The sequence below is a fragment of the Microtus pennsylvanicus genome, chromosome 12 (assembly GCF_037038515.1).
Source record: "Microtus pennsylvanicus isolate mMicPen1 chromosome 12, mMicPen1.hap1, whole genome shotgun sequence".
NCBI classification, from domain to species: domain Eukaryota; kingdom Metazoa; phylum Chordata; class Mammalia; order Rodentia; family Cricetidae; genus Microtus; species Microtus pennsylvanicus.
The window spans coordinates 75,903,643-75,931,040 of NC_134590.1; the positions used below are offsets into that span (position 1 = coordinate 75,903,643).

The 27,398-nt window shown below is 39.0% G+C and overlaps 1 protein-coding gene across 4 annotated transcripts; it reads left to right on the forward strand.

The window, feature by feature from the left end:
• On the forward strand, positions 1-25,831 carry Vstm2a (V-set and transmembrane domain containing 2A). Of its 4 annotated transcripts, none has more exons than XM_075944383.1 (5): positions 1-445; positions 2,256-2,422; positions 3,992-4,042; positions 5,455-5,791; positions 23,789-25,831. In XM_075944383.1, exons 1-5 carry the CDS (start codon positions 367-369, stop codon positions 23,833-23,835), a joined length of 681 nt encoding a protein of 226 aa, XP_075800498.1. In that variant the 5' UTR covers positions 1-366; the 3' UTR covers positions 23,836-25,831. The 4 variants fall into 4 exon arrangements, with proteins under 4 accessions (XP_075800498.1, XP_075800497.1, XP_075800496.1 ...); XM_075944382.1 differs by having other exon boundaries at positions 23,927-25,831; XM_075944381.1 differs by having other exon boundaries at positions 24,049-25,831.
• The last annotated feature ends 1,567 nt before the right edge of the window (positions 25,832-27,398 follow it).

Sequence of the window (27,398 nt, forward strand, 5' to 3'; positions counted from 1 at the left end):
AGTCCGCGCCGCCCCGCGCCCGCTCCACTCGCCGCGGGCTCTCTGGGCGTGGGGAGGGCGGCGAGCACGCAAGCCGAGCGGCTGACGTGGGACGAGCTGCCAGGTAGCGGAAGCAGCCAGCCGCCGGCGGAGACACTTCGCAGCGTGGCAGCCCTGGTCTGCGCCTGAAGCCTCCGGATCCCAGCCAGCTTGGTCCAACCCTCGCCAGTCGCAATCCCCTGTGCCCAAGCCAATCTATGCCGAGAGCGGCAGCATGCATGCAGTGTCGCGCCCCGGGCTCTGAAAGCAGTCCGTGAACAAGCTTGCTTGCCTGTCTTTTTAGGTTTTGGGGCTCTTGGCTACACGGATGTGCCTCCCTCCCTTGGCATGATGGGGATCTTTTTGGCGTCTGTTGGATTTGTGTTCTTTTCCGTGTTATATGTACAGCAAGGGCTTTCTTCTCAAGGTAAGTCCGTTGCTTGTAGTGTGTATGTGGTGCTCTCTCTCTCTGTGTGTGTGTGTGTGTGTGTGTGTGTGTGTGTGTGTGTGTGTGTGTTGTACCAACTAGAAGAATGGACAGAAGGCTTGAGAGTGGCTCAAAGCAAGCCAACAGTGTTAGGTAGTATGACTAGTGTTCGGCTTGGCTTTTTCTTCCCTTAAATTTCCTTCAAAGTTTATTAAATCGCAAGCTAACCAGGTTTCAAAGAAAATCTAATAGACACCAGACTGGCAATGGGGTGAGTTCCTTGGTGAGCACATACACAGGTGTGTGTGTGTGTGTGTGTGTGTGTGTGTGTGTGTGTTCCATGTGCATGAACAGAGCAATCACTCATGCACATACAGTCATTACTAATGCAGAGCTGCTGGTTGGAAGGGGCTTCCCTGTAGGCAAAAAGCTTTAGTCCCCTTCTCTGGTCCCTGTGACTTCTTTCCAATGCCTATTTACCAGAGTCCACAAGGAGGTCCTAATTGCATCATAAGCAGCAGCTGCCTGCTGGGCCCAGTTGTTCAGGACTTTGCAGGCTGCAGTGGTTGCTTCAGCACCATGAGCAGATCACAGTTTTGGCCTCCTGGAGACTGCATCACTTCTGTGAGCAGAAATAACCCCACTTTGCTGGCCGATGTGAGCAGAAAACCCTATTCAGAGATAGGCTGCCTTCTGATAGTGTCTATTCCCTTGAAACATAATCTGTCCCCTTGGGGATTTCATAAAATAGTAAAAAGAGACATCTAGATTCACTGTCTTTAAGTAATGAAGAGAAAGTGGTTGAAACCATCCCTGCCATCCTTTCAGCGACCCTCCTTTCATATGTGTGCCTTGTGGTTGCGCCCTTCTATCAACCACAAATAGAAAGCTCCTTCTAGAGAGCCATCAGCTCTTTGCAAAGTGCCCCTTAGACAGGCTAAGAACAGTCATCTAGTTAGCAGGAAAAACATCATCCCATGTTCAGGGAATGCCCTAAGGAGGAGGGGGTGGTTTATTTTCATGACTCTCACACGGATCTATTAATCTTCCAAGCTGGCAGTGCCAAGGTTAGCCAAAGGGTTAGCCAGAGTCTCTATAGTGTCTTTCAAGTCATCTTTGACCTGAGCTAAACATGGATGTATGACTTTTATGTCCCCTGACATATGTCAATTTATATGCCTTGAAGGGAACAAACGTGAAGGTTAACTTGCAGAGATGAAACCATACGCCTCTTAGGTAGTGTGCAACTTGTTTCCCTACTTGGGCTCCAGAACAAATTTTCTAACCACTATTTTGACAGATTAAGAATGTGGGGTTTGACATTTACTTACCCCCCATTTCTAACAGGGAACACCCCGATTAATCATAGAGGGCTTAGAAACTTAAGAATCCAGAGGCTTTCTGGTATATCGACTGGAAAGACGGTCTAAATTGCACCTCCCTGGATCTCTCAGTAAGTTTTAGGTAATGCTGCAATCTGACAAAAGATGTTTGGCTCTAACTCTGGGCAACTTGGCTAGCAGAGGAGAGCTATTGGCAAGCTCGTTAACCTTTCCATTATCTGCACTTGATCAACACCAAAGTGATGTAGGCATACCAAGAACAAGGCACGCAGAGGCAAAGCAATGGGGGACAGGGAGCCCTGCGGAGATGTCAGAAGGGTTGTTATTGCCGTTTTTTATTTTCACCTTTCAAGGCCCACAAGAAAAGGCCAAACAAACAAAAACTTGTGTCGAGTTCTCCAGGAAAGATACATTGGCAAAGCTGGTAATGTAGAGATACGCCAAAATGATGCGTTTCTGTCTTGCAGCAAAATTTACCGAGTTTCCGCGGAACGTGACTGCGACCGAGGGACAAAATGTGGAGATGTCCTGTGCTTTCCAAAGCGGCTCCGCTTCAGTGTACCTGGAGATCCAATGGTGGTTCCTTCGGGGACCAGAGGACCTGGAGCACGGAACCGAGGCGGCTGGCTCTCAGGTAGCCATGATGTAAAGCCCACAGAGCCCCTGCACGTTGCTTTCTTAGTTCTGTGCATTTCTCACCAGCTCCAGGGCCCAGCAGTCCAAGGGAGCCTTCCCTGATCTATGAGAGTGAGCAAGGCTGAATTTGTCCTGGTTACAGTAAGTTAAAAGCACCTACGAAGTCCCACTAGCAGGGTACTTTTCCGATTTAGACCGGAATTAACCAGCTCTTAATACCCAATGCTATGGAACTGTTCAAACTGGCAATGTATCTCTGGTACAGACCAGGGCACCCTTCACCAGCCTTGCTTCTGTCCCCCTTCCGCCGCCCCCCCCCCCGACATCAAGGGTAAGGGGAATAATCCAGTCATCCCTCTTCTAGCTCTCTGTCTCTCTCTCCCTCCCTCCCTCCTTCCTTCCCTCCCTCCCTCCCTCGCTCTCTCTCCCTCTCCCCTTCTTCCTCCTCCTCCCCTCCCCCTCGCCCCTCCTTCCTTCTCCCTCTCTCCCCCTCTTTCTCTCTTTCCTCTCCTCCCTCTCCCTCTCTTCCCCTCTTTCTTTCCTCCCGCCCCTCTCTTTCTCTCATTCACACACACACAGAGGCGGAGGGCAGAGAAGGAGGGAGAAAGGGCAGGCAGGAGGGAGGAAAGGAAGGAGAGAAGGAGAGAAAAATGGGGAGAGGGAGACATGGGGGTAGGCATCAGAGAAGCAGGGAGAGACCCTGGACTGGCGATGAAAGTAGAGCGGGCGAGGAGCAAGCTAGAAGGGAGAAAGCAAGAAGACAAGGAAAGCGTAAAGAAGCTAAAAGAGTAGCGCCCTAGCCCAAAGAGTGGTAAAGAGAGACCCACGGAGCAAAAGAGGACTCGGACGTGAGACCTAGAGGACAGAAACGAGAAAGTCTGTTGAAAAGAACCTGGGTACTGGTCAACAACGAGGGCAGAGATGCAGAAATTTTTTCGGGGAAACTTCCTGCCACAGTCCTGTCCTAGCCTGGTTTTGCGCCTGTCCCCACCCTTCCCTGAGCCTGCGGACAGGGCAGACTGAACTGAGCGGGAGAAAACCTAGCCTCGCAGCGACTCTAGCCTCGGGCCAGCCAGAGGGAGCCCAGCCTGAGGGGCTGCAGGGACCACAGGGATTCTCCAGGGTGTCGCTAGGATAAAGAAGACCGCAGGGACCTCAGGGACACTTGGGAAAAACGGGGACCGTGGTGAGCATAGGAATGCTTGGGGACCACAGGGACTCTCCAGGGTGTCCCTTGGACAGTGGGAAACACAGGGACCTTAGGGATTCTCTAGGAGAGCCAAGACCACAGTAATATTCCGGGAAGACACGGAGACCCCAGGGACTGCTTGGAATCCAACGAGGGGAGAGGGGAACTTCAGGGAGGAGCGAGGGAAGCAATCCAGCCTGGCCTCAGTAGTGAGTGCGGTAGGGACCGCGGTCGTGCTTCTTTTTGGCTCTTAAATTGCTTTGACTGAAACGTTTCAAGACCAGAAGGCTGGGATCTCTCCTGGTGGTTGCGCGGCTGCGGTATCGTGACGCCCGGGACTGGGGAACTCGGATGAGCATTTGCACTCTTGTCCTACAGGTGGAGCTGTTACCCGACAGAGACCCGGACAACGAAGGGACCAAGATAAGTGTGAGTGTCCTAGGGACAAGGGACAGGGGGATCATGCATTATAAATGGCCAAAAAGGCCCAAGGTGAACATTAATAGAAAACAGACTTTAGATTTAAAACCTTTTAAGTCATTGAGCCTGAAAAGGTAATTTTATAAATTCTGGATGAGAGGCAGTTGTCTCTTTTTACCTCATGAAATGCCTAAAAATTGAGCTAGATGTAGAGTCCATAAATAAAATTACATGTTTTACTCATGTAAATAATTACAGATTGGCTAGGATATGAGTCTGCTAGCTAATGGGATTATTGCACTGCTTTTCTTAATCTTTTTCACAGTCACCTAAGTGTAGCAATGAAGGTCTGCAATACTTCAATATTAATAATGTTAATAATTCAAAGTAATGGGAGTACCTATTCTTAATAGAAAAAAATTTGGAAAACAGAAGCTAAGCCTTGCAATAGGATTTTCAAATGAATAAAAATATGACTCAATTTGTATATCATTCATAACTCAAATAAAGTATTTATAAATGTAATATTCAAATAAATCACAAAAATATGAAACCAGAGCAGATATAAATCTACACTTGCTGTTAGTCCAGACTGACTTACTGATAATATGAAGAGGAGGCTACTTTGTAATAATTACAATGGTCATAGCTAGAATATCTTTCTTTATCACCCTTCATTTCTGTGTTTAGATGTTTAATCAGATCTTTAACCTGACAGATTTATGTCATCTTTCAGTCTGTCAATAATGGATTAACATATGATATATACCAATTTAACTAATATATATATATATATATATATATATATATATGCCACATGGATTACATAATATATAGTTAATATTATACATTAGACATGTGAGCTTGCTATTAATCTGGGATAAAGTAACTAAAATAAATAATGTTGACTTCAGTCTTGAAAATCAAATCAATGTTCAATCAATAGAATCTCAAGTTTGTATAATGACATGGGCATATACAATGAGCCTTGATTTCAGATGCTATTTCTCGGTAGCCTGAGCCCTGCAATGCCACGTTAATAGGCAACTGAGAAGAAAAATATTGCTATCCAAGTTACCAACATCTTTTTGTGGCCCTGGATTTAAAGGAGTTGCCTTATAGCCATACCAAAAAAAAAGGAGGGGGGGGATCTATTCCAGAAATCATTACTCAATGTTTCATTCAGCTGTATTAACTAAGCAGAGTCCAATCCCATGTTGAAAAACTAACAGAGCTGTTGTGGGAATCTGGGAAGTGTGGACAGCTGGGACACTCAGACGAGCTTCTGACCTGTCAAGTCTGTGGATGAGACTTCAGATTTGTGCTATACAGACCCTTTACTCCCAACATTAGCAAGCATAAGAGAGTGCAAATAAAATCCTTCAGTGTAAAACTTCGCTTTTTCCCCTGCAATTTTTCAGACAGTGAAAGTCCAAGGCAATGACATCTCCCACAAGCTTCAGATCTCCAAAGTGAGGAAAAAGGATGAAGGCTTATATGAGTGCAGGGTGACAGATGCCAACTATGGGGAGCTACAGGAACACAAGGCCCAGGCCTACCTGAAAGTCAATGCCAACAGCCATGCGCGGAGAATGCAGGCCTTTGAAGCCTCGCCCATGTGGCTACAAGACATGAAGCCTCGAAAGAATGTGTCATCCGTGGTTCCCAGCAGCATCCACAGCTCTGCCAACCAACGAACGCACTCCACCTCCAGCCCTCAAGCGGTAGCCAAAATCCCCAAACAAAGTCCACAATCAGGTATGGAAATCCATTTTGAGCCTTTCATTTTCTCACTCACAAACCTTCCACCAAAAGGGCAGTTGAATAGCATAGACAGATTAATGTTAGACGGCATTTCAAATAGGACACTGAGTTCGATTGAAATGAGGAGACATGAGCCATTGAGAGCAGGAGGCTGGACGTTCAGGATGAGTTTGCTCCATTAGTCCCTGGCACTGTTTCATATCCCAGGGATCTGAGAGCTGGACTCTTTTATTCTCCCCCTTCTTTCTGTATTTACACATTATAAGAACAATAAATCTTGTAATGTTGGTTACATTATAAATGCATGTTCATTTTCTCTACAGATTTATGTATCAATTATGACCCAAATTAAGAGGCTTTCACTTAATCTAAATGGAAATGAAAAAGACTCATGATAATCTTCCATACATTTAGTGACCTATGGCTTTAAGCATTAACTATTCCCCAAGGGCTTTTGATTTTGAAGGAGAAACTTCCAAGGCCTGTGATGAAATGGATGGTGATAATGACAGGAAGTGAGGTGGGGAGAAGGAAGTGTTGGAGAGATAAGGCAGCTTCTACAGATGTGCTGCAGATGCCAATTTGGGAGCTTAGTCACACATCTCTCAATCAGCTGTGCAAGTTAAAGCAATTCTGAATGGCATTAATTTATATAACAACTCCACCAGTGGAAACTCACTGAACTTCTAACCTTGATGTGGAATCAAGGCAGCCTGGGTTGAGCAGTTGTGTTCATGAACCCGCCCCCCCCCAAGTCTTATCTTCTCAAATGCTTTGCCTAAAATATGATTAGAAGAACCTCCTGATCAAGCACATAACTGATATACATGGAATCACTTGATGTGGTCATTTACTGTTTTTTTTTTCACCTGTAATTTTTCAGACAGCAAAGTTGGAGATACCCACCAAAAGCTTCAGCTTTCTGAAGTGGGGCAGAAGGGTAAGAGTCTGTAGCAGTGCAGGGTGACTGATACCAGTTAAAGAGAGAGAGCAGCGGCCTCCCGGGCCCATCAGAAAGTCGTTGGCAATAGCCAACGCACACCTCTAAATCCCTGCTTGTTAACAAAATGCTTGAAAAATAGATGTGTCAGGTCTAGGGTTTATATAGCACAGCTGTTTACTACTTGATTACTTTGTATAAAACCCAGAATTCAATCTCCAGCATCATAGAAAAAAGTCAAATAATCAATAATAACTACTAAAATAATGTATGCCCACACGCATTTCCTCTTTATGCTTTTTGTTTGAATAGATGTGTTTGAGTAGATTCTGCAGGATGCCCAGCTAGGGTCCTGTGCAGTCCTGTTGTTTAAATTCTGATGAGGCTTCCTGTTATGTTTTAGTCTTGGTAACACAGCAGTCTGCTAAGTGGTGACTGAGCGTTTCGGAAGTCCAGCTTTTGTGGCTTTGTATCACTTTTTCTCTTTGTGATCTCCTTTGTTTTCCAAATTCAGGAACAAAGTCGGAAGAGCTGGTAATGTTTGTTATTGTATGTTGGAGTACAAAAATGCCTAAATATCAGTCACAAGTTTTAACTATTATTTTACAGATTTAATGCCTCTTGGGGTTGTGACCCTTTCATCTTCTTTAACATTATAATACTAAGAGGCTGGACACTACCTATAGAATCACAGAGTGTCCTCAGCAGTCAATTTACAGCATAATTAGTGAGAACTCTAAACCCTGAAAGAGAAATTAGTAGCATGCATAAGAATATTCCAAGCTAGGCACCATAAATCCAGCTCCGAGGTAAAGTCAAACGAAGCAATTAGAACATTTAAATGACTAAAGAGAATGAAGCATTCTGTTTCTAAGATATTGTACTCACCTTATGATACCAACTAATATACTTTTTAAAAAATATCTGCATTATTTTGCTATGTCTCTTTGAGCTGTGATGGAAACTAAATTTTGCAACTTCCCACCAGCCTTCTCCTTATGTATAAAACTGTTTTTCCTAAACGTTAGAGAGAAGGATGTTGTCTCCGGAGAACCTCAATTTACTAACAGCTTTACTGCACCGCCCCTTCCTGATTATAGCAAAGATGAACATATATACATTCAATATTTCTTTTTCTGCCAGACGATATTGGAAAATCTTTCATGTACTTCTATCACAGTCTCTAACAGCCCCTTCAGCAGCTGAGGTTTCCTAGTCACTCTAGTATGCTGTGCAAGTTTCATGCTTTTAAGATCATTTCTTAGAGTACAGTAATTGGGGTGATAATTATAAATTATATACACTATACATGTGATACCCATAATCCAGTTGATTATAAAACGTATTTCAATTTTTCATTTTTTTCATTCACTTATTTATCTCTCATCTCTTCAAGGCATAGCAAACTCAGGAACACAAAAATGAAGGCACAATTCCTCCCTCTCCAAGGTTTGGTCAGTTTGCCATAAAAAGGGATACTTGTTGATTCTATATAGTGTACAATATTTATGGTGAAGACATAAAGGTTAAAATCTTGTTCTGAGTAGCAAAGGGCTTTGCTAGTTTTTCATATTTTATCCACTGATAGAAACAAGCCTACTATATATGGCAGTGTCATATTTTCCTGTGCTATAATAAACTAATTTATTTGGCCCTTTATTTTTATTACATTCTTTGGCTTAATTGGCCAGATTCACAAACTCAACTCTAAATTCATACAATTTTTCTGTCAAATAATTTCTATATCTTTATGAAGGAAACATATTATCTGAAAATAACTTTACATAAAATCTTCAAATTGTCTTAAAAATTAATTTAACTCTAAAGCAAAATCAACATGAATAGTAAGAGGGGAAAGATAATCTGTAACATTTCATATACAACCAAATGTGGGTTTGATAATAATTTAGTCTCACTAGTCCTGTTTTTCTTTTTCCTCAAAAATTTCCTCAAAGCCAATGACTATATGCTATCCTTTCTTTCTGGCAACTACTTTCTTTCTCTTTATAAATTATGCTATAAATGATAAATAATTATAAATCCCTAATATTTAACATTATTTAAATTTTATTTTTATTTTATAATCAACAATTAGAAATGAAGTAATAAAGAAAATATAATGCAAACAGATTTCTTATCTTAAGGTCTTTAGGGTCCTCCAGTTCTGTGTACACAAGACAGAAGTTCATATCAAACCCATCATAGTTTTGTTCAGCTATGTTTTATTTTTATTGTACACAAAGCTTGGAAAGAAAAAGAAATACCATCAAATGTAATACATAAGACAGTCAAAGCATGGAGTTAGAAGTTAAAGAAATGTTCTACAGATGTTCTGAAAAGGAAGCCGTCCTCTTTCTTCCTGTCTGAATCAACAAAGTCTCCCTTAGAGAAGGGGTTCAGTAACAGGGGTTGGGTTTACATCTTCACAGCAGAGACAATCAAGAGACTTCTCAGAGAAGAGTGTGAGTGGACCAGAATGGGAAATCCAGGACCACTGTCAGGGTAGAATGCCTTAACTCCATGCTCCAGAAAGTTGAAGACTATTCTAGTTCCCTCCTCCCTCTCCATATCAAATGCACCAACCTTGCTTTGCTTCTGCTCCCCGTCTCCTCCATTTCTCACCCCCAATCTTTCAGAAGCTAGATTTGTCCTACACTAACCAAGTCCACGTATCTCCTTCCTCCTGTTTTCTGCTCTTCCACTGATCATTCCAAGCCACCTAACCAACAGGCAAATAAAACAAACAGGAATCCATTCCCTGCCTCTGTGTTCTCACTTGGCAGAGCTGTATTTGCCCAGCCTATCCCAGTTCCTCCCAGAAGGGCAGTATTATGCTCTGTCCTCCTTTTCTGACCTCAGTCCCATGGAGTTTTGCTTTGTTACTGCTGCTGCTGATGTGTCCTGAGAAGTTATGATGTCTACTGAGCATTCCTGTGTAAGTCATCCTTTCCAATATCTAGGCAGCACTGGTTTCCACCCATTTCTGACATTTTGACCTCTCCTACATTCAGAGACTGTTCCCTGTCCCTTGCTTCTCTGCTTTATTTTCTCCCTTGTATCAGTTTCTTTCATAATGCTATCCTTTTATCATTTATAACTTCTTGACTTTATCCCTGTGGTTTTGACTGCTAATCTCCAGTCACATTTCTCTTTCCGATTACTTTCAGGAGAACCCAGACTAGTATTCATAATTGTCTCCTAAACATCTCTGAATGTGAGTCCTCAAAGTCTTGTGGCAAATATAAGCTAGAGACACGTTTATTGATACCCCAGTGCTGAGAAGTAGAGTCTGTGTTTCTTTACCTGGAGTTTGAGTTGGCCTGGGATCATATAACTAATAAAGATTGGGGAAGCTATACTATTCCAATCCCAGGTCTTATAAGGACTCACAGCCTATGTCCTTACCTCTTGAAGGCCAATGACAATGAGGAAGTCATCTTGAACATTTATCATCCCAAGTCATCATCTAACCTCAGCCCCAATTCCATCTCTTGATAACAGTGCCCAGTTCAGCCCAGGTATCATACAGATCACTAGGAGATAATAATTAACTGTCATTTTTTTCAAGACTGGGTATAGGGGATTTTCTTTCACAGTAGTACTTTCCCACATAGGCCACTAGAACTAGAACTCAGATGTTCAGAGCTATCTGTTGTTATCTAAGCTTATTCACTAAAAAGAAATGCCCTTCCTCTTGTTCCCAAACATCCAATAGTATCATCATAATGATAGCTCCTGTAAAAGCTTTGGAAATATCTTATTGCTCCCTCTATTACTTGCCAACTCAATTAGCCATTTTGTCTTATTAATTTTCTTCCAAAGATGTCCCTTGAAAATTGCATTTTTTCTATTCCACAAACACTGATTTTATTCTGAACATGTCTTTCGTGCTTCCTTTATCCTAAATCTCTTAACAGCTTTTGTATTTCAATTCCAACATAATGAATGTATCACAACAGTCCATATTTTATTTCTAAAAACCATCATTTCTACAAAAAATAAGAATTATTTCTAAAGTGCCAACCACTATCTTTTATAGTCTCATTTCCCGTTTCTTCTGTCAAAAACCTGGCCCTTACTCTTCATGCTTAGTATTTCCTGAGTGTTTCCATGCCTCTTGCCTCTATAACCCTGGAAATGTTTTTTTTTTCCCCTCTGTGTGGGTCTTTCTTTGATTGTGAGTTCTTACACATCCCTTTATGCTACTCTCTCCTGCTCCCTAATCAGGAGATAAAATCTATTGTTTCCCCAGTCAGGTCTCCTTCATCAGTGTGGTCATACTTGCTGTGAAACCGCTGGTGTACCTTATGTCACAAAACATGCCTCTTTCAGCTCTGTAAATCTCAGATTCAGGCCAACTAGGACAGATGTCACACTGCTGTAACTTGGCAACAGATAGTAGCTACTGCAAGAATTTAAGAGGATTCAACATGCCTAGAAGTGAATATTTATACCACAATGTTCCAAATGATGTAAACTTCAAGTGCATCCTGCACCCTCCCTATGCAAGAGCCCACCCAGCCCCTACTCACTTATGCCCTCTGAGGATGGATTCAGAAAGGAACACCTTTACGTTTGTAGACTATAAGAACCACTAGTTTTCAAAAGTCCTTCGAAACAACAAAAGAATTATAACTCTATCAGTGTTCGGGTGGTACCTCAAGATGCTCTAGAGCCTTTGCTTTGGCTACTGTATTTTTCTAGTGTTGGCAAGGACTTGCAAAGCTCTTTTCTTCGCTCCTGGGTTGAACAGCTGGGAGTGGGAAGACAGCCGGCAGTGGTTAGGTATGCTGTTAGTCTTGTTGCTACACATGCAGCCTCTAGTCACTCAGTGGGAATGTAGTTTCTCTGAACTCTGAAACATGATTTTTGTGTGCCCACCATGATATTATCCTTAGAGCTGAGAGTCAGCTGTTGCTAACAGCTGCCAGAAACCCAGGGCTCTCTGGAGCTCCTCTGCTGCTGATAAATACGGGAGCTCTCCAAGTGTGGCCAAGTTCAAACATCCTTAAATCAGAATTTCAGAGTAAACGAGAAGGTGGGATAAAAACTTGAGGCCCTTCATGAAGAGGAACGCATGAGTAAGTGCTGTTCCACACTGAGGTACAGAACCATCGCACAGTCCAGATGTTATGTCAATATTTAGGGTAGGTTAATTTGTTCATTGCTATTCCATCAACAAAATGGCTGCCAGATAAATGGGCTGTCAACGAAAAAGGAGAAAAACAGATGAGAGGCAACAATTTGGATACTACAGGCCAAAGAATCTTCTAGACCTGTCAGAATAGGAATTATGTAGATGAGACGTCTATACTGGTTAACTTCTCCAGAAACCATTAGCACATTTTGCTAACTAAAACTTAGTACCTCCGGCCTGGATAGGCTTTTCAGATCACAGTGAAGGCTCACTTGTGATTATTAGGTCATCTTTAACAGAGAAGACTCAATACTCTGGGCTGTGCTTTAAATGATGTATTTGATAGGTCTTGGAACTTCAAGAAGCAGCTGTTGCAATGTGAGCATCTTCTGCATAGATAACCAGAAGGTTAGAAAGGTGCTGGAAATAACTCACCCTATAGGTCAAAGGAACACATAGCCTAAAAGAGAAATGAAAAGCAGCACTACTTCTCCAAGAAATACTGCTGCCATGAAGAGTAAGCTAATAGGCAGCTAGTGTATATCTCAGATGAGAAGGCCTAGGGGCTGATGCCGTGCCTCTGATGTTAGCAGAGGAATAATGTACAACAGGAAAGAAGATCAGGCCATGATCAAACACGTATAGTTCTATGATTCTCTTTCCTCGTTCTCTGAAAGGGAATTATGGCACAGTCGTCAGACTTCTGAGAATTATACATTAAAGGCTTGATACTTAATGATTTCTTAATAAATCATAACCAATTACAGTGCAAGCATGACTTTCACTGCATGTAGCTGTGTTTTATTACCAGCAAAAAAGTAATGAGAGCATACTTGTCCATCCTAATCTTCAAGGACTCATGAAACTTGAGGTAACCTGAACCCTATAGATGCTATTCTCTTCCTTTGTGTACCTACTGATAACACAGTTTAATTTGTAAATAAAACATAGGAAGAGATTACCAAAAATAATCACAAAGTTAGAGCGACTTTAAAATAGCCATGGCAATGTGGTCTCCCTTTCTAAAAAGTCAAGACAAATATTTTTAATAATTTTTCTTTATTTTTATTTTACATATATGGCTGTTTTGAGTGTTTGCATATCTGTGTAGCACATGAATACAGTGCCCAGGGACTGGAGTTTCAGATGCTTGTGAATGCTTTCTGGGTTTTCTAAATCAAACCCTGAAAGGGCAATCAGTACTCTTGACCACTAAGCAGTCTTCCCAGGTACATAAGTCAAACATCAATTTTTGGAGAATAGTTGACCTTAGGTAATTAAAACAGAGAAAGAGAAACTGGAGATTGAGAGAAAGGGTGTAAATGTCTGGGTCTATGAGGCAGATACATTCCTTCAGAGGCAGGGGATGTGCTACGGTAAGGAGGGAAGTCTATCTTCATGTCTTGTCATTTGTCATTCTCAAGCTTTCTTCCCCTTCTGCTGCAATTCAATTAATAAATAGTAGGTTTCTGTCTATAGAATTGCATCATATCGACCAGCAGCTATTTTGCCCAAGATGGTAATTAGATCCTTATTTTAAAGTGAAACAAATTTCCAAAGAACTTGAAGAAAAAGACCTGAATAAGTAGCAAGGATTTTAAGACTGTAGGTATATAGACCTTCTGTTTCTTAAATCCAATTCAAGTTTTCAAATCAGCCTGTGAAAGAATTTAGATGATTAGAGATACAGATTAAAAGTACAGAAATGAAGATATTTTCAAACACTTTAATAGCAAAGAAAAACAAAAGTCAATAATGAAAGTCTACCTCATGATCCTGGGTGAATAGAGATTGGTTGCTAGATTCACACTCTACCAGCTTCTCATTGTCAATGGTCTGCCCAGAGAATCTCTCTGAAGTTTAGAAAAGCTCTTCTTGTTTATAAAAACTGAGATGGAAACGCTCATCTCCCTGGTCATTTCTCAGCCTTGAGTGAAATCATGAATCATAAACATTTAACAAATAAACCTAGCCTGTGGGTGAGGTCAAAATCCCTACCATCTTCATCTTTCCTGAAAGACTGTATCAAATAGGCACCTTTAAGAAGAAATCAAAGAAACACAAATAGGAATAGAGAAAACCAAGATAGTAAAACTTAAATTTGTGTGAAACAATGTAAGTTAGAAACAAAAATTAAGGAGAAGATAAAAGAAGCAAAAAAAAACATTTTACCACAATTTAGGATCTATTTCCAAATGAAAATAAAACCACAAGTAGGAATATCAAATCAGAGATCTGAGGCTTTGAAATAATTTGCGGATGAAAATATTTTACTATAAGTAACTTAAACACTTGAAAAATTAATGAAAATTTGTGTCAATTTGCAAGGTAATATTTTTGTATAACTCTTAGGGACAGAAAGAAGCATGTTAATAGTGAAATATGCTGTGAATATGAGACACATACAGCAGGGTATCATTGAGTGATGCGTATTAAAAACTAGATTAATGTTCAAATTTAATTCAATCTTTTATCAAAATACAGTAGCCAAGGAGGAAAAAGTCAGATTATAATGCAGAATCCTCAGTAGTACCCCCAAAGAAAAGATGTAAAAGAGTCATTTTTGAAAAGTATAATAAATAATAATAGGTAGCATAAATGTGAATAGAGCAATTTATTGAGATAATTTAGGGCTGAATAAATGAACATGCTGTGCATTTGGCTGGTTAGACTCAGCACTGCAATTGACAGACTTCTTACAGGTATTCATGTTTAATGAAGTTAAAAAATCCTCGTAATTTTTCTGAAATTTGACAGATATGATTGTGGCACATACTGTTTATGAGAACGAGAGTCTCACGGTCACAGTGAATTGGATGTCCCAGCGCTCTGCACTGCGATGGAACATCCCTTCCCAAGGACAGTTTGACTTAACAGGAACGGTCAAACATGGGGCTTATATCCATGATCTCTAATTGTACTTGTGGAAAGAAATGTCTAGATCAGTGGTGAATCATATGTGCACTTCTTACCAGTCATATTCATGACAGATTTTCAAATGACGCAAAATACACAGTGACTAAAACCAAAAAAGTCAACTATGAATGTCGTAGAGCATATTTTAAATATTATACAGCTCCTAAAACCATATTTCAAAGAACATTTAATGGCAATAGGAATATTTAATATCCACTACAACATGAGAAACTACAGTATAGGAACCCTTAAGTGAAAACACATAATATGTACAACTTTAAATCTATCTTATCTATGTTCATAGAAAACTAATAAAAATGATACATGAAAATGCACATCAGGATGTCAAGATGTTGACATTTGACTTTGTATTTATACTGATAATACAATAGCTTGATAGTTTGCGATAAGAAAAAAACAATTTAGTATTTAAAATGTGTATGGTTCAAAATAAAAGGAGGCATCTCATGACAGTACAACAAGTGAAGGAAATGTGACTGTGGAGTTCATGACGAATTTAAAATTAGTGCATGGATATACGTGTTTATAATGAAGAACTGTTATGAAAGTTTTATAGTGAGACATTGCTCATAGGATAAAATTAGGAATATTACATCCATGTTGTATTTTACATATATATATATATATATATATATATATATATATATATATATATATATCCATACTTTCTGGACACCAAATAGATAATTTGACTATTATGTCATCGTTTATAAGCAAAATGACTTGAGCCTGATGAATTCAGAAGTCAAGTATGCATAATATCCATAAATAAATATGCAGTCCTATGCCCTCTCCGTGACATGGTTCAGCCTCACAATTTAAGGAAATAGTAAGATGGTGGGTGATGTGTGATTACTGGGAATATCAAAAGAATCCATGCACAGAAAGATTTATAAACACGAGACATGAGTGTTTAACCTGACTGCTTCACAGTAGCCTTGTTTGGCTCAAAGCAAATTGTACAGCCAGGATTTCCAGTTCCAGGTTCCATTAGGCAGACAACTATGGAACTCTTGAGAAAAATGAAGACAGGAAATGAAATTAAAGGAAGCAACGTTATCTTCAAAGTCAATAACGTTTTAGTGAAGATTAAATAATGTAGTCATTAGATACTCTTGAATGTCTCTATGTAAAGGTGTGTGCAAAGCTGTGGCAGGGTATACTCATATGTCTGATATTTCTTGCATAATTTAGATACCTTACAGACAAATATGTGGAAGTTGCACTGGTAGCTTGAAAAATATTTCACTTTTAGATTTAATAAATTCATGTTGGTTCAAGGTAAAACTGTCATTTCTAGCCTTTAAATAATTAATGTGAACAAACGCTGCATAAGGGAGCAATCAATAGAATTACAACCACTAAATATACTTTTAAAATGCTTACATAATCTGAAAATTCCATTTGAAAACATCTAAAATAGCAGTTCACAACATTTCTAGGGGATCAAAGGATGCTTTTTACAGGGGTCTCCTAAGACTATCAGAAAACACAGATATTTATATTCTGATTCATAACAATAGCAAAATTATAGTTATAAAATAACAAAAAAAATAATTTTACAGATGAGGATCACCATACCATGAGGAAACCATATTAAAGAGTTGCAGCATTAGGACGGTTGAAAAACATTGATCTAAAGTATTATACAAGATTTGAAGCTACAAATTATGCCTTGGTGCTTTTAATGCTATGGTAGTCCCTAGCACTGTTTCGCTGAAATAACTAGGATAAAATGAATGCTTATGATTAATATTTATATTTTTCTGCAATGAAAACCATAGATACATTACTGTTAACAAGATGCATAGATTTTTATATAAATTGGTTAGTATTCAAGAAAAACAACTTCAGACCTCTTGTGTAGTAATGGCCAGAGACAACTGGAAAACAGCACTTGGACCACCCACCCTTCATTCCATGCTTAATGATAGAAGTCTCACCAGTATTTCAAGTGACAAGTTCTATCTAGGACGTTAGATGTACATTCTCTGGTACCAAGATGTGTTGATCCTTTGATTTACATGTCTTGATAAGGAGCATTTTTAAAAAATATTCACATTAGAATATCTAATAGTGACAGCTAAAAAGATTATCCAAATCTCTGCTTTACAAATACCTTATAAAACATCTTAATTCAGAAAATGTTAAAACAGTTACATTCATAAAATGGTAAATCATTTGCACTAACCTGAAAAAATGCACAAAATCTTTCCCCTTTGCTATATGTTGAAAAAGTGAATTGTGAAGGTAATGAGACTGATGGTTTCTTTGTATTGTTGGCACTGGCGGCTCCAATAGTTGCCATCTCAAAATCATAAATTGCTGAACAGCAAAAATTAAATTTTAAGTTGTGTGAAATTAGCATTTCCCAAATTATGGTGATATCATTTCAATTTATTTAAGAAGACATGCATTTTATTTATGAAATTTGAAGTTGTGTCTTGACAGCTGTTTCTCTCCTTTTACTTCTTCATTCTGAATTCCTCAGTTGTCTTTTTTTAAAGATATGAGGTGTTTTCTTTATCTGGTAAGGAATTTACCTTGATGGCCTTCAGGATTTAGGTCTAAAGAATACAGAAAAAGGATAAGACATTCTATATTTCACCAGTTAATGAATAAGTACCTAAATATTCACATCAATGTCTACTTTTTCAAGGCAGACATCATTAAAGTGCATTTCTCTGAACTGCTACACTTAGCATTCAACCATTCTAGCTGTGGTACATCTTGTATTGGCTTTCTAACTCAGGGTCCATGTTCTTGCTGCTCCTGGTAGGTGAAGCATGTGCATAGCTCAGGTCATCACATTCCAATGCCAATTGTCCTGCCATTGTCTCTAGTATGTTCCTCACTTTGAGTGCATCTATAGAATCGCTCCATTAAATTTGGAACTATTCAATTTTATCAGTGTAGGAAAACTACATGTGAAGAATGTGACTATTCACAGAATCTGAATTGATAGCTAACTTCACATTATACAACAGCTCCTCTTATTCACAATTTTATAGCCCATAATTTCAGTTACCTCTATTCAACTGCCAAATGAAAAAGTTAAATGGGAAGTTCCTAAAAGTACAATTCAGAGAATTTAAAATAAAAAAAAACAGTTTACTAACTAATAATAAAAGCACACATACGGAAAACATAAATCCTATGAGTAGATAATTTTAAGCACATTAACAATATTTATTCATATGCCAGGAAAGAGTATTAATTATATGTGATTCTTATTTATGAATTAGAATTGTTATTAAAATGAAATATTCAAGCTTCCTTCTTTGTAATCTTCTGGTTATTTACCAAGTCTTATTCTTTTTGATTCCATTTTGTCAAAGCCACCCATATTCCCCTCTATTTTTAGCAGTCAGAATTGGGAAAGTTTAGTGTTTCCAGATACATGGAATTACCATATTAGATAATGGGATGCATGAGCTGGCAGCATCTGAGTTCTAAAGTTAATATAACCTGAATTAGAACTCAGTGAACTGACTAGCAGCTGAGGAAACCTGAACAAATATCAAAAATCCTCTCAATAAAATGCTATGGCAACCTCACAGGACCATAGCCAGAGGTAAAAAGAAGTGCCCAAGAAATATTAGCTTGTCCTGCCATAATCTGTCATGTCATGCTTACAAGATGATTGGCAAGATCAATGTGACCTTGGTGGGGACATCACCATGAAAATGTGCTCAGTTAAGATGCCCTATGACAGCAGGCTGGGAGTTTGCTCAGAAATTAGAGTACTTCTGTGCAAGCATAAAGCACAGACTTCAGGACTGGGGAATTGGCTCAGTGGATAAAAGTGCTTCCCGGTACAAACACGTATCAGTATCCGTATAAATGGTAGACAGGGTGTGATAGCTTCTTATAACCCCAACACATTGTAATTAGAAACAGGGGAAAGTTAGGACAAGCTGGCTCTTTAGGTTAGATGAACCGGTGAGCTCTGGGCTCACTATAAAAGGTGGAAAGTGATGGAGGAATGTGCCCAGTGTCAACCTCTGGCCTCCACAGGCATGTGCCCACACAGTCTCCTCGGCACCCACATCTGCGCACACACAGTGAATAGATCGTAAACATTAGAAAAGATGGACTGTGATCTTAGTTGGAGGGAAGCAACATTCCTCTTACTGTCCCAGTCATTGTTAGACAGTAGATATCTGAAAACGCTGAAGAGACTGATTTTTTTGTAAAGGTCATTCCATGGTGACTAAGGTAGTATCCAAATGGCTTGTTAATTTATACCTGGAATGGAGGGGCAGGTATACTTTCTCCCTGGTCCTCAATACAAAGCACTCTAACAAAGGGCCATAATTTTCTGACCAGAGAAAAGCAAGAAAAGCTGCTACTACCAGCATGCCAGGGCACAACAAAGTTAGCAGTTTATGTATTAAGTCAAAATGATGCTAACTTCTTTTAAAAAGCTGGAATTCTAAAAGAAATTGTCCCTGGATCCTTAGAATTTCTAATAGAAAGGCATTCTCCTACATATTCTAGGATAAAAGTCACACTATTATTTGATCTTTCCTCTTAGTAGTGACTTATCACAAACTAAACTGAATAAAATTTCCATCAAAAGTTAGCTCAAATTTTCTTCCAGTCATTTTCACTTCTTAAACCTGACATCTGTAATAAAGAAAAGCATGTCAAAGAGGTCCATCTGCTATGGGGCTTAAAGGACATAGAAACAGGGACTTCACAGACAACAAAGAACCAGGCTATTGTTGCATTTATCTTAGAGGAGTTCTGATCGTGCGATGAGCATCTCTAATATTCATTCTTGCCAAATTAATATTCTACATTCTCACTAGTGGAGTCACACAGGGAGAGAATTTCTTTCTTCTCTTTTCTTGTTCCCTCCCTTTGATGATATTAGGTGGTCAGGGAGAAAAAGAAGAGGAGGCTCTCAGACATCACACATAGCGTGTCCAACAGACGCGCTCAGCAGGGGTGCTTCTTGTTCCTACAGCAAGTAAAAGTAATATGTGCATAAGAAAGTAATGCATAGACTATTCAAAGTCAATAGAAAGTGGATATTTAAATAAAATTTGCGTGTGTTCAATTTGGAGATTCTTCTTTTCACTTCCCACTTGTTTATATTATACTCATAGCTGGTGATATTTTTTCTAAGTCATGAGTTTTCCTATTCTTTCTACTGTAGCCTACTAATAATGACATGTTCAACACTCAACCTGCCCTTTCTTGGTCTTAAAGCAAAGTCTTGGAAAATGTTCTTAGCTAAGGGGATGTCAGAATGATGGTGAAATGACAGCGCACTGAAGAACATAAGAAACTTGGAGGAAAATGTAAACCTTAAAAGTTTATGAATTGAAAAGTTCAAAACATTGTCTCATATGCTATCTGATATATATTGAGCTAGCTAAAGTTTACTTAGGACCTATTGATATTTTCCATCTCTGGCATTTATCAGTTCATAGCTAGAGGAAAGTAAAATTTCTGTGAGATGGTTTATCTCCCAAGCATACTCTTCAAGTGATGACCTCACACAAGCGAGGATATGGAAGCAGTTTCACCGCCCCAGGGTTCAGGCAGGAGCATGTCAGGGCTCTTTGCTGGAACTGCACTGGGGTTTCACACCTATGCCTTTGCCTTAATCTGTTTTCTGTATAACTCAGAGTGAGCAACTTTCCTGTCTCTGAGTATTGTTTTCTTAATCTGTGCATTATGCATCTGGGATTGGTCTGAGGAATGAGACTGTGTCTTTAACTGTTTGTTGTATGTATACATAGTAGTTCCCCATACATCTTAGCTACTTTGGAGATCACAAACAGAGCTGGATGTGCAATACAAATAAATACTAATGGGGGAGCTGAATTCTCCCATCTGGCAGGGGAGAATGGCAAGGGGCAAGAAAAAGGAAACAATTTAACTGCTTCTAAGGCATGAGAGATGGATGGAGGCCAAACCTCTTTAGGAATGTGATTCTTGTTGACGACCTGGGACATAGCATAGATGTGGGGACAGATGATGTTAGCAGCCTGTGGAACACATACCATTTATGACTCAACTGACGGAGTTTGCCAAGTCTTGGTTACTGAGCTTGGATTATTTTTATTTTTACTAAAAATAAACATGCAGAAATTCTATGATATTATGTAGCGATCATGATGATGATGATGATGATGACGATGATGATGACAGAATTGTTGAGTCTCTCTCATGCATTGCTCCTTGGTCAGATTCATTTCTCACACTTGAGAATTGTGGGTTTGTCTTTGTCTGTGGACAATGCCAAAACCGTGAGAACTCATAGGGGACGAGAATAGAAGACTTCTGTATTACACGGGCTTTTACGACTGCTTGAATACTTCTTTTCCACTTACAGTGGAGAAAATATCTCTACTGACTTCACACCCAAAAGTGCTCTATGAACATCTTTAGGCAATGAGGGGTGGGGGCAGATGTCATTATTGGCTAACTACAAGCCAAGTGACAAAACTAGGTGTATTCTGAACCTGGAAGAAAACCCTATCAGATCTGACCTTGCTCAGCTAGACATACTACCTGCACATTTTTTCCAGTAGTTAGATAATAACAAATCTCTTTTTCTCAGCATAGTCTATGTTAGAAGCAAGTTCAAAACCCCTAAAGGCTTTTTTTTATGAACTGCTTAACAATTGCTTAAAAATTTTAATGAATTGTAAATGTGGTCAGTGAGATAATGCATAAAGATAAGTAATTGCAAACAATGTAAACTCTGTGAAGAAACAAGGGAAGCATAACCGAAATACATGAAAGTTCAAAGGCTAAAGAGAGTCCCATCTTCTGGAGACAAAAGATGCTGTGGACAGCAGGTCTGAGGGCAATGGTTGCTGAAATGTATAATTCTTTCGGGCAAGTAGTGGGTTGCATGGTTGACCGGAGAAGAGAGGAAAAGAAACTAATGGAACAAAGGAGGTGAATCTATTCTAAGGCAGATCAGGCCTTACTAATAGAAAAAGCTAAAAAATTATAATACATGCACAGTTAGGCTCATTTTAGAAAACTAGAATCAATAAGTGTGTCACTTGAAATCTCAGAGGTGAATGGCAGCAGAAGTGGGAACTCAAGACTTCTGACTGCAGTCTTGGTTTACCGTTTCCCAGAAGTGAAATGTTTCTGGATGCGGGGGGAGCGCCTGGGAAATTGCTGGTTTGTTCTTGACGAAGAAAATAGCTTCTGATATTTATATGTAATAGATAAGAGTATGTTGGCTGACAATATTGTTTTCTGAATTAGTATAAATCTTCATAAAATGCCATTGTTGCTAATTTGGTACAATTACATAAGACAGACTATAGCATTTTAGGGTCCCAAATTCCACTGTCTTCGAGGCTGCAAAAAGAGCAGTCCATCTCTCCTCACTCAGGACACAAATGAAAATCCAGAAATAAAATGAAACAACTCTGTGATGTGATGAAACAGAATGTGGGATTTACCACATAGAACAATCCTTATGATTGTCCTGGCAGAAATAAATTCATTTAATTAGATATGTGCTGGCGAATGCATGCAACTAGAGAGGATGAAAGCTTCCAACCTGGAAAAAAAGGAAGTTCTGTGTTCCAATGGTGGATTGTGCCTCTGAAGGCAATTCAAATCTCCGACGACTTTCAAATATTTTCAACCATGTCAGACTGGCTTGATTTCCCATTAAAATATTCATGTAAATGATGCTTTAACTTGCACATGCTAGACATATCACAGAAAATGCTGAGTCAAAATGAAACAGCTGTTCCTTCCTTAATGTGTGAGAGAGATGATAGGCCAGGCCTGTTCTGAAAAGGGTAGATCTGAGAAAGGAGTTCCAAGAAACAAAATTTCAGTTAGAATCCAACTTTTAACATTCACCCTGGAAAGAAAACTGCTGCATCACAAAATAACTCCTAGAGTGAACCCTTTTCCCAAGATTTTTCCACTTTCATCATTTTAAAACTTCTCTGGGTAGCATATATATTTGTGTCAAATCAAGTGCAATCAGCGATTTAGAGAACTGGGTAGTAATTTGTCTTCTTCTTTCTGTCAAAGAATCTTGCTTCAAAATCTCACAGGAATACATGCTTAGTTACAAACAGGATTTGAATGCATGTTTGATTGGCATGTTCTCTGTATTTAGAGCCCCAAGGGACTGAGAGTAACATTTTCACACAAGCTGAATACAGGACACTTAGTAAGTCTCCAGTCCTTAGGTTGATGGAAGAAAGTACCATGCAACATGCACAGGCCACCTCCCAGAAAAGCAAATCAGGGTCAACACCAAAGCTGACAAAAAAGCAGCCATGTTGGCCTTTCCACAAGCCATTCCAAAGTCTCACATGCCTATTGCACAGCAGCTGTTTGAGGGCATCACTTTCTATTCCTGTGATTAAGGGAGCCAACCTGGTTGAGCTGAAATGTTGAAAAATTTGAATTCTCACCCTTTTTCCTTTTCAATTCCTTTAATCATTCCCCAACTAAATGAAGGAAGAAGAGTGCTTTTGTCTCTCATCGTGTTTTTGGTTTTTACTATTGCTATTATGTCATTAAAGCTAGAAGCTGATTGGATAATAAAGAAAGAATTATGACTGCAGTTTCATCCCCTGGCCACCACATACAATTAGTTGCAGAGCTCCTTCAGTTCTTGGCATTGCTAGCTCTCCCCCACATTTGAGAGTTAAAAGCTTGAGAAAGGTCAATCCCCACGAGGCAGTAGCCTCCAACAGAGTCCTCAGCACCGAGCAGCATGGTGCCTTTAAGCTTTGGATTTCTCCTGCACTTTTACACTAACACACTAGTGAAATAGGGAATGTGCTCTCAGGGACACGGGTGGGAACAACCAAACGATCACAAGAAGTGATTCTCGTGCCGTTTCTTAAGGAAAACGTGTTTGAGTGCGTTTGCTCTCTGAGTTCCCCGCTGTGGGATGGCATTGTTTAAAATCAGACACCACCAGCTTCGTGGGACTGAAATGTTTTGTATGTGTTGTTGTTTGCAGTGCATGCCAAGACATTCATGAGCACCAGAGCCAAGCTGGCGAGCTAATTAAATATATATGTGTATGTGTTTAAAACAGCCTAATAAGGAGCATTGGAAATCTTCAAGATGAGCGAATATCTTATAACTTCTTCCGCAGGTGCGAGGATAGCTACAAGCCATGGACTTTCTGTCCTGCTTCTTGTTTGTGGCTTTGTGAAGGGTGCTTTGCTTTAATCTAAAGTGCTGACTTTTTTCCAATATCACTTTCTCTTCTTAAAGCAAAGAGCAAATCGCCTGTAAAATCTACGGAGCGGACAGCAAAGTTGACCCTAAACTCCAAGCACCATTCTGCACCCCTGTACTCTAGTTACCTACACAAGGAACATCAGCTTCCGGAAGCATAAGTGAAGAGGCTATTACACGCTTTATTGATAGTATTTTCTTTGGGAAGTCGCTGATCTTTTATTTGAAGAGAATTAATGTGAAGCGATAGGACATTTTCTAAGAACAAGATCTGGTTTTTTTGTTTTGTTTTGTTTTCTTTCAACAAATAAAATCTACATTTCACTAACTGCTCAGGAGTTGGCCTGAAAGTCATCAGTATAGTAGATATTTCCATGGATTCCACCAATTTCCTACTAAGGGACACCTAATCCGAATGAAACAAACAAAGATAGCAAGCCTAAGACATGCAAACTATCTTCAAGCAGCACCCCAGCTGGGGAAACAAAAAAACAAAATGCTGGACACTGCGGATCAACAACATGCAACTTTATTTTACATAAGGAAGAATCAGAGCAATTTTTTTTCGGAAAAAAAAACAACAACTTCTTTTTCCCCCGTGGAATTTTTCTTGGAGTTTCCCTTCTTTTCCTTGATTGCCGTTCTTGTTCTGTGATAGCAAGTGCCAATTACGGCCAATCCTAGTCAATCCTGGGAGGTTTATATTCATACATATTGAGTGTGTTATATTTCAATGTATTTTAATTCATTTTGCAATTTCTGTATATGCAAACCTGGCAAATTCTGTAAATTGCTTCTAGTATGTGTGATATGACTTCAAGGTAGATAGATACGACCCTCATGCAAGCTGACTTTCTTCATTCTATATGCAAATATATCCATGAGCATATATTAGGCCACGAGCTTCTTTTCCTAAAGCATTATTTTTCTTTTACAACTCACGTATTGTGTGAATTCTGTAGTGTGTTTCTCTGTTCCACTGGTTTGATAGCTACGGTTTGTCTCTGTTGTCCTCTGCTTCCTCCTGGAAAATGCATATTTAAATTGTATATGTCTCTGATAAATGAATTAATTTTGTTGAGTGTGTACCATGTTGGAATTTGCTGCGTTCTTTTATATGTGTGTTTATTGAGGTTTGGGGATCTCGAGTCCGAAGAATGCACATCCTGGTTTTGACAGATCTCCTCATGTTATCAATATTCTGTCTCAGAAAAAGAATGAGGCCAAGTGGGAAAACTGGAGAAGATATTTTGACTCCTCAGGTTCCTGGAAGAGCATATCACACTCAGACTAAATAACGCTGCTTCCTTTGTTCTTCAAGAATTTTTTAGCTTTGTCATTCTGTTATTTGCTGCTAATTATATTTTAATGTCTACTAATTAAAATTTAAAATGTGATTGTTGGCTGAATAGAATATGCAAATGACTGCAAACCCCATACTAAAGAAGATAGGTGTTCAATCGTCACTCATTAATCATAGTTTTAAATATTCTGTTGTTATTTTTGACTTTATTAATGTTGTTTAGACCCATTTTAAATTAATCTTTCTCTGGCAAAGAAAGATATAACAATTAATACAGTCCCTCTTACAAAATAGAATAGTTATGGTTTGAGAAAAAAACACATCCAGATAGTCTTCCAGAGAGATTATTGTATTTCCTTTCAGTATAAATTCAGAACACCATCTGTGTAGGAATTTAAGGTTCGAAATTGAAGCTTGAAGGCCATGAATACCTTTGATTTTTTTTTTTAGGTAAAGGGCTGGACTCTGCCATTCTATAAGCAATGTGTATAATTTCATAACATTCTTGACATTCTCTTTTAAGAATTGTTTTATGCTAAATCTTTCCTTGCCATTTTTTTGTTTCATTTGATTCATTTCATTTCATTCTAGTGAGAAAAATAAAGGTTTAATTGTGATACTTTATTAACACACAAATGTATTTTCTTTCGAAGTTAAATATCTGAAAGTTGTTTAGAATGATAGGTAAATATTTCCTGTTAAGTCTCTTTGAGTTTAAAGGATGCCATACATTAAAGTATATATTAATATTCTGATTTAAAGTCAACCATACTTGGAAAAACCATCATGTATTCTATTTTTACTCAATGTCCAATTAATGATATCAGCCAATTCTACGTAAGCCAAGCTTGTACCCATATCAGCAATGTTCATCATGCTTGTAATAAAAGAGCACATGCTAGTTTGGGAAGAATGCTCACTAGATTCATTGTATCGGTGTCCAAAATAATAAAGACCTGTGTATCACTGTGTGACCAAAGTCCAGCCAGCCCTCCACTTGCATAAAGGAAGATGGCATACTATCTGTTCTAAACTTAAAGAAGTACGGAACTTTAAACATTAGAGCAGAAAATGCAGCTGTTAACTCATTAACAGTTGTACACTATGTTATATTCATTTGGGACTATATTTTTTTATGTAGCCATGATTATGGAAATGTATAGAAATGCAAAAGTATCTGGCTTTCTCAACCTTGTCTCCAAGGTTATATAGTATCTTTTATAAGATAGAAAAAGTTGAAATTGCTTACCTAAGTTTAAGCTAGAGATTTTATTTCTTAAAGACTTATAGGCCGTTAACAAAACAAAGGAGGCAAATGAAAATCCTCCCGAACCAAATAGGATACTAGAATTCTCAAAAGCAGAAGCTGTAATCGGAGTTAGTAAGGAAGCTTCATGGAGAACCAGCCCCGTTGACAGTCAGCCCTGCATGTCCTTCAGCAGCACACTAGGGCAACTAACTATTCGTGCGGTGTTTATGCTGTATTAGGCATAGCAATTAGAGATGATTTAACATGCAGCAGGAGGTGTTTATCATTTTCAAACGCTATGTCACTTTAGCTAAGAGACTCGAGTACCTACAATATTCTGATATCCAATGACAGGCCTGTATAGCCATCTATCTGCAGATGCTAGGGGGAGAGCTATATGTGGATGGTTTTTCTGATATTCATTTTATAGACATAGTCCTTGGCATGTATTACTTATAAAAAGTCATTTAGTCATGGTTTCCTCGCCTGAGACAGAAATACATAAATGATATTTGGGAGCCTAAGAAGTCCTCATTACTATGTGTTTGAAGTTGTTTACCTTCAAGTTCTCAGAAACAAAATGTGTTCAAGTAAACATATTAGTACACACAGAGACACACATATTTGGCAAATAAAGTATATATTTTTAAGCCTAGAAAACAATTTAAATTTATTATACATGGATGGAATAATAGGTATAGAGTATCATTTGTTGACTTCTTACAAAAGATGCTAATAAAAAAAAAGGAATAGTGAAACATTCCTGTAACCACAAGACTTAGCAGGTTTGAATAGGAAAATCATGAATTCAAGTCTAACCTGTCTACATAGTGA